This window comes from Gavia stellata, chromosome 5 (genome assembly GCF_030936135.1).
Source record: "Gavia stellata isolate bGavSte3 chromosome 5, bGavSte3.hap2, whole genome shotgun sequence".
NCBI lineage: Eukaryota > Metazoa > Chordata > Aves > Gaviiformes > Gaviidae > Gavia > Gavia stellata.
In genome coordinates this window covers 58,601,737-58,613,477 of record NC_082598.1, presented here as the reverse complement: position 1 = coordinate 58,613,477, position 11,741 = coordinate 58,601,737, and the positions used below count along the sequence as shown (strand labels likewise).

The 11,741-nt window shown below is 33.9% G+C and overlaps 1 protein-coding gene across 1 annotated transcript in view; it reads right to left on the bottom strand.

The window, feature by feature from the left end:
- Window positions 1–376: 376 nt before the first annotated feature.
- SEC24B (SEC24 homolog B, COPII coat complex component) overlaps window positions 377–11,741 on the bottom strand; it is a 48,400-nt gene continuing 37,035 nt past the window's right edge. Inside the window, exons 19-24 of the mRNA XM_059817759.1 lie at window positions 10,796–10,971; window positions 9,022–9,159; window positions 6,760–6,864; window positions 5,528–5,620; window positions 3,762–3,865; window positions 377–2,513 (exon numbers count right to left, since the gene is read on the bottom strand). Coding sequence (XP_059673742.1) covers window positions 2,399–2,513; window positions 3,762–3,865; window positions 5,528–5,620; window positions 6,760–6,864; window positions 9,022–9,159; window positions 10,796–10,971 — 731 coding nt within the window. The 3' untranslated portion in view covers window positions 377–2,398. The remainder of the gene's footprint in view (window positions 2,514–3,761; window positions 3,866–5,527; window positions 5,621–6,759; window positions 6,865–9,021; window positions 9,160–10,795; window positions 10,972–11,741) is intronic.

Below are 11,741 nucleotides of genomic sequence, written 5' to 3'. Positions count from 1 at the left end.
CTTGAGCTTCACAGTGCATCCATTGGTAGGGATTAATCTTTTGGCATGTATCTTCTGGTAGAGTGGTGTGATCCAAACCACTGAAAGTAAAACTGTCTTTTAGATACACTTGCCATGCCTACAGATACTCTGTTGTTCAAAACGCTAAATCCTGAGATGTTGCAAAGTCAAGATACTTCTGTGAGACTATCTTTTTAAAAATTTAAACCAAAGATCAGTCAGAATGGAGATGTGCTCTATAATTAGTAAAGAAATAACTAGGTTCTCTGTGCCGTGTAATAATTTTACTGAACAAAAAGCTCTCAAGATGTACTTTTCATAATTTTTATATACAAAACCCATAGAAGAATAAAGCTTTAAGTAATGGTTTTACAGAATATGTTGCAATTAATCGTGACGTAGTATGTTCCCAGATATTCAATCTTAAGCTCACAAGTCAGAAGCATCTATCATGGGGCATTTACAATTGTAACATGCCCTCATCTTTGCAATTACAAATGATTTTTAAGATGCCCCACTTTTCAGAAGCACTTCGCTTTCACCCAGTGCAAATTAATCTACAAACAAGTACTGAAATCCTGGTGGTCTGATGTAGGGACAACATTCAGCATCGCCTCAGACATTTATTACATGATAAATTAATTTACTAAATGGAAAGTTTCTCTTAAGTCATCTTTGGGTAACTTAAACACATTTAGTTGAGGACAACACACAAATATAACTTATAAGGTATCTTCTCCAAACAATGAGTTTGTGCTAACATGCAGAATAACACCACTTTGCAGAATTTAATTAGCATAGCTTTTGAAGCATTTGCAAACCATAGCTAGTACATCTTTTTCTTGACTATCTGACTCAGGGGCTATGCAATGTTAGCGTTTTCAAGGCTACTTTAAAATAAAATGTAATCATACTAATCATCATTTACTTTTTTGTACTTAATTATTTCATTATAGTCACATTTAATTAAACCAAACAAATAAACAAAGTTCAGAATAATAAGTACGAGTGATTGTGCTTTATGAATTATTTCTAATGTGCCTCAAAACAAAAAAAAGCCAAACCAAAACCATCCCAACTTAACAACCAAATTTAAAAATCTGGGATAAATCTATCAAAAAGCCCAAATCATTGAGTTACCAAAACATTAGCAAGAACAAGGTTTCAGAAAGATGCAACAGTGTGATTACATTTTGAATTTTTGACATTTTAAAGCCTTTACTTTCATTGATGTGAGGTAATTAATTTTTACACCCCCTCTTTTTTTTTTTCTTTAGATCACAGCAGAAATCAAATCAAGTGTGAGCGAGTGATTAGCCATGCTTACTCTAAATGGCAGACAACACAAGTTACAGAAAGCTGGACTAAGACTACAGTAGTTTACAAAACGTAAAACAAGGTTAACAGATACACCTTCTTTAGGATAATATGTAAGAAGAGTTTTAGGAACTTCATATCAATAGCTCATTTCAGACTATGCCATGTTTTCTCCTCCCTTCCGGAGGTCTGAAATAAAGTGGTAAACATGTTCTCTTCAATATTCAGTTCAGTAAGAGTTTAGTTGCAAAAAGGTTATACTTGCATAAATATAAAAACACATGATAAAGCAAAATATTTTTAATTAGTAAGCCAATCATAAATAAATTCACCTAAAATTAACAGAAGAAGCAGCTGTGTTCCTTCTACATGGATACTTTTTTTTTTTAGCATGTTTTAATAGTCAACTTCATTGTCTAGCCTGGGACAAAACAATTCATCATTGAGCACTCAACAATTCTGCACACTGAGCTAAGTCTTTTTTTAGTTACATTTTTTTACATTTTCTTTACAAATGTAATACTTATGTACATTATATATTTTATTTCTACAACTGATGTACTTTACTGAAACTCTACAACTTTCACAGGGAATTTGCCGAAGTCTTTAGTAAATATGAATAATTCCTTTTAAAAAGAAAGTCATATAAACAACCAACATACATCACTGCCCTTTGACATCTCTGTTAAGAATTTGGATCTGGAAGGGCTACTATAATAAATGTAAGAAAAAAGGCTTTACCTAATGGTACATTTCGTTAAGAAATATCATCCCACATAGCTACATAAATTCACCAGCTTGCAATAAACAGAGCACCATACCGCTGCACAACTGGAAACGTGTATAAACCATTTTAAAGTTTACTAGTGAAACAGCTTCATCACTCCTAGCACTTTTAGACTGAAGTAAATCTGCAAAATTCTTTTGGAAATATATACTTCTTTAGCTGTAGAGCTTCCAAAACAGTGCTGGTCACTGTATATTGCGAAGAACAAGCATCCACTTTCGTAACTTCCCATATGCTTCTCTTCGGCCCGTGTTTCTATCCGAAGTCAGGATTTTTCTTCTACTTATTCCTTGTTCACTTACAAATCTGCTGTTGAATATTAAGTAAGAATTCATAATATGAGAAAGCTGCTTCTGTCCGATCCTCAATTAAATGCTGGAAAAAATCTGTTTTGGCAGGGTTCTCATCTCTGAAAGAAGAGAAGAAGGTATTTTAGTCCAAACATTGAGGAAAAAAAAAATCCCCAAATTCAAGAAGAGGCATAAGTTCTACTGAATTACTTATTCTCCTTTGGAGTCTAGATTCAGTCCAAAGATACTACAATTGCAAATAATCCAAAGTTTAGGAAAAAACCTAGAATTTGTAATACATTATCAAACAACTGCATCTTTTAAAAAAATATAAACCAGTAGAAAAGTAGGTGAAACAGCATTTCAAGTATCTTGTAGAAACACAAAAAAGGAAACACAAAATTTAATTTGGTTTAGAAGTATTGCTGGTGGCAATGAATTCTGAAAGAGTTAAATTAAATCCTGATAAAGATTAAAAAAACCCAGAAAGTTTACATCTCTGGTTACATGTAATCTTAATCCCCTCCCCAGTTTTTCTTACTTGGCAACAGAACAGAGAAGGTAAATGTGTCAAAGACCTAGTATCCAAAATTATTGCCCCAATAACAATTTAGGAAGAAATTCACTGGGACACAGCAAATATTTGCTGGGGCACCATCCTCTATGGTCGTATAGTACAGCATGCAGCAAAGATCTGCTATTTACTATGGTGTCTCAGCACTACTCGCAATTCAAGCAGCAGCCACAATGCCAATAGTTGAAAAGCTTCCGTCCTATGTTTAAACATTATTTATCCAAGTAAGAAAGTTGTCATACTCTCTAAAATGTGATCTCCCATCTGGCTCAGTAAACTGAGTACTCTAGAGAGGACAAATGAAACGTAAACTCAAGTATAAACATTTTAGAGAATCTAAACTTCTTTAAGCGGGTCATGGCTTGAAAAAGGCTTCAGAGCTTGCCTCATCTGTCATAAATCAACTGCTGTCCTATGGAGCTCAGTAACATGCAATTATTAGGCTATCTACAGATTATTAACCTTTTTTTTTTTTTATAGATATGTACTGAAATTATAAAGCTATAGCAGAAATTAACCTGGTTAACCCCATTGACCATAAGGACATCCACGGCTTTAGTATATTCTTAACAATATAAAAATATGCAACTAATTCCTACCAATAAAACTATTTGTAACTGAATTTGCAGTTGTTCCTAAGGGGTTTTAGATAACAGCACTATATCAACTGGAAAGAGAAAGAGAATGTTACTCACTTTCTTCCGGATCAGATATTCCCACTTTTCATCAGTTTCAATTAGAAATTGTAAATACAAGTTGCAATAATTACTCAGTATCTAACAGAAATACTTACTTTATTACTTGAAGAACTGGACTTAATGGTCTACTGTCTCTAAGCCAAGATATAAAAGATCGTGTCCTTTCTGAAGAAAGTGCATCTACCTCAGGAAGCTGTGTCTGGTTGAAAGTAATTGAAAGAAGTCATCATCTTTTATTATCAAAACTATTTCAAAAAAATAGCTTCTGATAGTTGTAACATGACCCAAGCCACAAGTTCTATTAAGAAATTATCAGCCATGGATTACATATACATTTTTCTTCAGCTTAAAGTACAAAATTTCAGTAATATCTGTTCTGTAGGCAGCAGTACATCTTTAACTGAAACTGCCTTTTAAGTGCAAAAGATTTTAGAAAGAAAGCTCACTTAAAAAGTCATCTTTTCAAAATCTGCTTTCGCAGTTTTCTTGCCTTTATCTTCCCTGTCAATCCAGTTCCTACATGTTGCATTTTGCATCACTGAAAAGATGAACAAAACATGAAAAAGTGAAATCTGAATTGTAAGCAAATTTCAACGCAAAGATTATACCGTACTTTTTGGTTGGGGAATGAGCTGAAAAAAATAGAATTAAAAAAGCTTGAGCCATTCATCAAGCTAAATATACCAGCTTTTAGGCCAGTATAACCATTTAAGACAATTAATATGACATAAAATAATTGATTACAGATTTAGAAGTAGTTCCATTGCTACCTTTCTAGTAAATGAATGGAGGACATAATTTAAAAGCAAAGGTAACTTTTATGTTATTTTTTTCTCTCCTTCTCATTACAACAGATGCTATATAGCAATTGAAAAAAAAGTATCCTTCCTTTAACCAAGTTCTTCCTAAAAACTCTGTCAACTAATACTTACCACCAGCTGATCAGAGGGGACAGTTTTAAATTGCTAATACAAGCAAAATACAAAACTCTGAACAAGCAGTCCAATATTATAGCAGTCTTAAAGCTCACCACTCTTAACCTGCTCTTATAATTACCCCATCTCACTTACTTTTCACATACTATGCAAGCTTTGTAAGGAGAAAATATCTTCCTATGTGTTTCTACAATGACTAACATATTTTTGGTACTATCTGAATATAACCATGTGATTCTGAACTTTTCTAGAGTGTCTTAAAAGGGTCCATCCTTACCCGCCACTTGCTGACATTTTGGAATCACCACCCACAGAAGAGGGGTCTTCTCTTTAATTGCTGCTTTGTTTCATGACTATAGGTACGGGTTATAACATAAAAAACCCTCCACCAAAACACACATCCAAGGGTCTTTGATGTTCTATTAGCTAAAAGCATTTCTTTTTAACATTGACTCAAGGCTTGGAAGCTCAGCAAAACTCAACCCTTACTCTTTACTTACAGGCTTATCACCTCATACCACAGACATGGTATCTTACACCAGGTTCAGACAACACAAGGCTTCTGAAAACCACGATATCAATACAGTAACTCAAGTCTTAACAATTAACACATCTGAATAGATAATTTTTGTATTCCTTCTATGAAATTCCATCCTATTCTTGTGAGCCCAGACTTATTTCCATAAAAATAATAAAAGCAGTAATGTCACAGAACAATTTTTTGGCATTCCATGAATTATTTCCTTGAAAGCATTTGACAACTTCTATCTGTCTCCTATGAAGCTGGCAACAGGTTGGAAGGTACCCAAGTAAAAAACCCTTAATTCAGTTACATAATTTAAAAAATTGAAAATGCAGAAAAAAAAAGATTAAATATAGATTCCAAAACATAAGCACTATTCAGCACAGCTCATTAAAATACCTACCATTTTCTGTGGTACTGACGCATAGTTTGGATATCCAAGGACATCTTTTATGAAGTTGTTATCACAGTTTTTTCCAATCCAAATGTAAAAAATCTGCAAGATGTCAGAATCAGTTTTAGTAAAGGCCTTACATACATTTTAGAGAAAGAGACAGGTGGTGACATAACTGGAACAACAGCAGAATAATACCTTTCATGGAAATGAATCACTTGAGAGTTCCAGTTGTAATTCATATATATGTATCTCTATATTTGTTATTTGTACATTTACTTATTAATACATCGGTAGCATTTGGAATAATTTAAATGTCAAAATTAAATAAAATAATTAAATGTCAAAAAAGTGTAGGTAGAACGCAAATACTGAAAGAATGAGGGTGCAGGACACATCTATTTTGGAACAGTTAATGCGCTAACTTCCCATGTTACCTCCTACAATGAAAAACCTAAATTTTATAAAGTCACACCACTGTGTCAGTTACTGCATACTGACTTCCCGATCTGAACAAGTCACAGTAAAGCATCAATTGTCAAAACACATTATAGTAATTATTTCAGACATCTGGAGACAGAAGCTAGTTTGACATTCAGACTCAGCCCCTGAACTCATACAAGGTTTAAAGCACTTTCTAGACTGCCATTAGAGTACCATAATGTTTTATCACAGAATTGGATAAAGCACTATGCTACTTGAATAAAGTGGGTTTTAGTGTGATTTCTATGAATACCTTAAACTGTATCTACAGATCTTGTTCACTCCCCACAGTTCCCTCACTCTTGCAACTCTTATGTCACACAAGTCACAAATCATAAACCCACATACACTTGTGCATAATTGAGAAGGCTCCTGCATCAATGAGAAGTGCTTTGTTAGAGAGACTGTAGTACATACAATTTAATAACCATTAAGAGAAATTTTGGAAAATGGAAATCCATTGTTTCCAGAAAAAAACCAAACCAAACTTGATGTAAACTCTTGATATATTCTGATCAGTCTAGCATGAAAAAAAATTAACCTCTGAAGCCTTAATATACAACCTCAAAGGTACTCCTCTGATCAAAATATGAAAGCCTTTCACTGGAACACAGATTACTGCCAGGTTACCTGGAATGCTGATTCACTACGCTGTTAATTGTTGAGAGTTGACTGCTTTTAATAATTCAGCAAGGTTTGGTTTGCCTTTTTTTTTTTAAAAAAAAAAAAAAAAAGAATGTGTGAAACCAGTAACTTACTGAGCCACAATCCATAAGAAAAGCTCCTTCTCTTGTCAACTTCTCTGCAGACAGCTTCTGAAGAGGTGGCTGAGGAACAACTCTGTCATTCACATGTATTGTACTCTGTAACAAAAGACAATATGCAATAACACTAGAATATAAATAAATACTATTTTTTATCTTAACCAGGTAAAATAAAACAGGAAAAGAGTGTTAATCTCTAGCAAAATTTTGAGAATTCTCATGTAACAAAATGCCATGTTAAACCTAAAATGATTATGTACATTAAACAATTCTAAACTGTTACTTAACCTAAAGGCTACTTTATTACCCAAAAAAAGAATAACGCAAGTTCAGTTAAGTTGTGCATGTAACATTTCTCATGCTATAGATGCCAAATTTTCAAGAGAATTCTAGTGTTTACACTTATTTTTCTACAGTCAGCCTCCATAGATTTTCTCATTGCATTCAACTTCACTAGAAACATTGCAAGAGCAGAAAAACATCAAATTCTATTCCCTGTAAGGCTTCACTATTTTACTGCATTCAAGTAACAAAGTTCCTTGATTTAACATCCCACCTGAAGCGATACATGGGTTTGTCTGCAGAGCACTATGCCTGATCTGATCAAACAATTTGGCTGTTAGCAATGACATTATTAAAAAATAACCCCCTTCCTCCCCAGCAATAAAAACAAAAACAAAACCACCACCACCCCACCCCCCCGTATTTACAGACTAAAGCTGCTTCCCCCTCCAATACAAAACCAGGCTGAATATCTATTAAGAATCTGTGAAGCATTCTGCAAGTAATGTAGGGGAAAAATAGTCTAGAGACTAAGCACATCTCCACGTGGTAAAATATTATTAAAAACCAAATCACTACTTTAAAAAGATCATATTATAGTGCAATAGATTAGAAGCTTTTCGGGATTTATGCATAACAATGAAAAACAAGCTACTGAATTCCACTTAGGAAACTTCCAGGCTTTACTCAATGCTGTCAAGAATCAAGTGTTAAAAGAAAAGAAAACCAGCAAAAACTTAAAAAAATTTCTCTAATATATATATCATAGAATTTTCTAAAGAAACAAATTTAAGAACAGCCTCTGTCACAAATACTTTAAACTGAAGTAGTACTAAACAGCAGATTAGCACTCTATTATGATCTAAAATGTGGCTTGTCATTTAATTTCAGTAGGTCAAATAAGCCCTATTTTCTGTATTATTTTACTAGAAATAACTGATCTGAAATCCTTTGCCTACAGAACTGGATCTCCCAAAGACACCGCTGGGTCTTTCCAGTGCTCTCACACTGAATATACTGTTTCAGCAAAAGTTTCACAAAAAACATAACAAGGTTAGTTGAAGAAGTTTGCTTCTTAAATACTCTGTGTGTGCACGTATATAAAAAGACTAACTAATCAATTCCACTGAAGAACACTGAGTTTAGACTTGCATATGTGGGTTTATGAAATACCTTAAAAGATACTTTGAGACTATAAATAGCTCACAGGTTGGGCTGTACAATACCAACTGCCAGAGAGCCTACTCAAGTTTCCATATAATCTTGTACGACATTTAAAAAAAAAAACCTCCTACATCTATTTTTCCAAAGCTAGTGACTAACAAACTCATGAAAACTTACTTAAAAAAACAATTTAATTTTTGCAGTTACAAGTAACTTTGACCTTAAATAAAATCCCATCTTACTTCTTACTATTAAAAATGCATTCATTTCCTAAGCTACCTCTGTAAAAGGCGAACTAATAAAACCTGGTTTTGTACATGAAGAAGTTACTTCCTCAGTCTGATTATGACCATCTAGAAATACAATTCTGTTTCATCCACATCAGTCAGGGAAACCACCAGAAGTTTGTTATTGGAGGCAACTTTATCTGGTTTCAGTATACAAAATCTAGAATCCTCCACCAAATCTACTTCATCCATTTCCCCAAAACAGTTCTAAAACACAAAACCACACTGGAAATGTTTCCAATGCATTCAATCTTCTCTGCTTTCTTTGTATAATAGAAAAAGATGGAATTATTGTGGTCACTGAAACAAGATGAAGTAAACACACAGTTCTGCTCATAACACACTACTGTATTTGCAACTCAAAACTTGAAAATAAATGTTTTTCTTGATTTTTTTAACAACTTATGGAAAATGCTCAGTTTACATTACCATAAAAACTTTAATTGAATTATTGCAGCACAACATCAGGTTTAACAGACCATTAAAAATAGAAAAATGTTATAAAACAGGCTTCATACGTTACCTCATCAATCAACTTGTCTATTCTGTACAAGTTGGGATGTATCATTTTCATCAAATGAACAAGAGGCTGGCTCTTCATTTGGCACATTGCATATACGCGATCATCCAAGCGTGTACTCGTGCCTGTTCTAAATGCTTTCTGTAAGAGAACGGTGTTGTTACTCAAATAAATCCTGTCTTTTATGTCACATCTAAACAGTGTATTTCAGATTTTTTGAAAGTGTCAAGCAAAGATGGCAAAGTTTTTGTAAAGAAATGTATCTTACTGAGATACATTAGAATCTTCATCAAATACAACTTCAACACAACGCCTTTTAAAACTTAATCTATTCTCCCTCCTTATTGATGAAGGAGAATAAAAAACTTTCCCCTCACTTTGTGTAAAATTTGTATGCGATGGAGGCAGCATTTCACATTTTTATTCTTGACAAATGTTACTGGCCTGTGAAACTCACTGATGCAAGATATCACGGGACAATATGAACCTAGCAGAGTTCAAAAAAGATACTTCTGTAGGTAAGATTAACTCTGATTTTTAATTAATAAAAATTAAATGTTAAGGAAGAGCTTTGGAAGGGAGATACACTTCCACGTTTTATAGCAGAAACTAGGCTCTCGTAGGATAAATTTTATTTTATAACTCTCTTTCCTACTGGATTTTTCAGATCTCCTTTAGAAGCAGTCGGTAAGCGATGGCTGTTAGAAGCAACACAATGAGGTAAGCACCATATACTGATACAATGGAGAATATTCCTCTAATCGAAGTTGATATTCACTTCTACAACAAAGCTAAGTACATCAGTCCTCTTCTCCTTGGCTGCCATGAGCGTTTTGGCTTTGGTTTCTCTATGTTCCAGGCTTTTTTTTTTATTGTTAACAAAGATAATAAAAAACCCCTAAGCAACTTATTTTGTCAGCCACTCTTACTTCTGTCTTTTACATGGACCCTCTTGACAATAAGTGGTCTGTTTTTTTCCCCACCATTAACTGCATTACCTATGCAAGTACCAAAGAAGTCCCAATCAGTATATTAGAGACTAAAGTAATCACTAAGCCAAAGAAAATAAGTCATTATGATTGGATTTCTTACCAAACTTACATAAAGGTTTATTCACGATACGAAAACAAAGAACTGTCAGACATGAAAATCTGTAGGCTATGAGATTTATTGGTAACAAAACCCTGCAGTAAGTTCTCTTTGTATTTTTAAGTATGATGTTTGGTAATACAAAGATATTAAAAATAAAACAGAAAGTAGTAACTACTTCTATATGAACTTTAAACTGTATCACTTTAGTTTCTGTAACAGATTTCGTTGTATCTCCACAGAAACTCATTTTCCTTCTTGGTACTTTAAAGTACAAAGTATATGCATTGAAAAATATTTGACTTGTTTTTTCGTCATAAAATGAAATTGAAGAAGTACTAATAAGCAGCTTCCAACAATCTTTATGGGCAACACCAATTAGCTGCCAAAATCTGAGAAATACTAATTGTTACAATATATATTATTTTTTTTACTTTCATTGTCAAACAAAATAAAACAAAATATAAAAAATTAAAAGTCAAGTAAACCAATAAACTGTTCAGGCACTAGTCATTTAAAATAACCTAACATTGTGATCTTTTATGTGGAAGTCCTGTAACCTTGAAGAGGATAACCCCATTTTTGTAATTTTAGAAAAGTGCAGACATTGCTTGATTGAGAGCTGAAGAATTCCTCAAATGGGACAATGAATTAAATATCAAACATTACTCCACTACATTATACATACCTGTTTAAGAAGGGCCAAAATATAAAGTGGAAACAGCTTCAGGGAATTTGGTGCTATCAGCATGGACTGCTGCAGATTTGAGGCAGTTGACATGTATGCTGCCAAGGAGTCTACCACGGCATTAACTAAGGCATCTCTTGCATCTGAAAGACTAGATGAAACTGAGCGATCCACAGCTGTTGGGGTAGAAGGATAACAAGAAGTTATTAGAGTTGGCCTCGTTTATTCTCTTTAATTCTTGAAAATATTAGTTGTGCTTTTGGGTGATATTTTAAGATTTTTAAAAAACCCACACCTGTGGTCCTAACTTTTTTGAGGAGTAAATAAAGATGGGTGCTCACACAGAAACCCACCTTAATGTTGCTTAAAAAATACAGCATGGCTGATCTCCACGCCCTAGTTCCTACTCTTGGAAAATTTAAAAAATTGTTTAAAACTGTCATATATACTTGAGACTAAATATAAATCCTGTTATAAACCTTATACAAATAACTTAGCTACTGGTGAAACTTTCTGCTGTCCCACCTCCAAGATAAGATTTGCAGCAATTATTTTTGATTCCTGCCCCCCCCAACCCCCCCCAACTTCTTCCATTATTTCAGTGGCATAATTAGGATTAGTGTAAATGAAGCTTCATCTTTCTCTGCTGAGAAAGGGCTGCAAAGCCTTCGCTTGGAGCAAGCCACCTGCTGGACTGAACGCACATTTCAGATGAGATTCAGAAGTACTATCTATTTCTTCTTATTTATTTGGCTATTAATATACGCCACAGCATATACTAGAATCTGCACAGAGTCATACACGTTCAATGGCAGAGATCATTGTATGAAACAGCTACTTATGACCCACAAGTAGGCGGCTAAGTAAGAATCCTCAACCCAGCAACAACAGGATAGAAGCATAAGAAAACTAATGCCTATCTTGGATACACCGTTGTCAGAAGTTC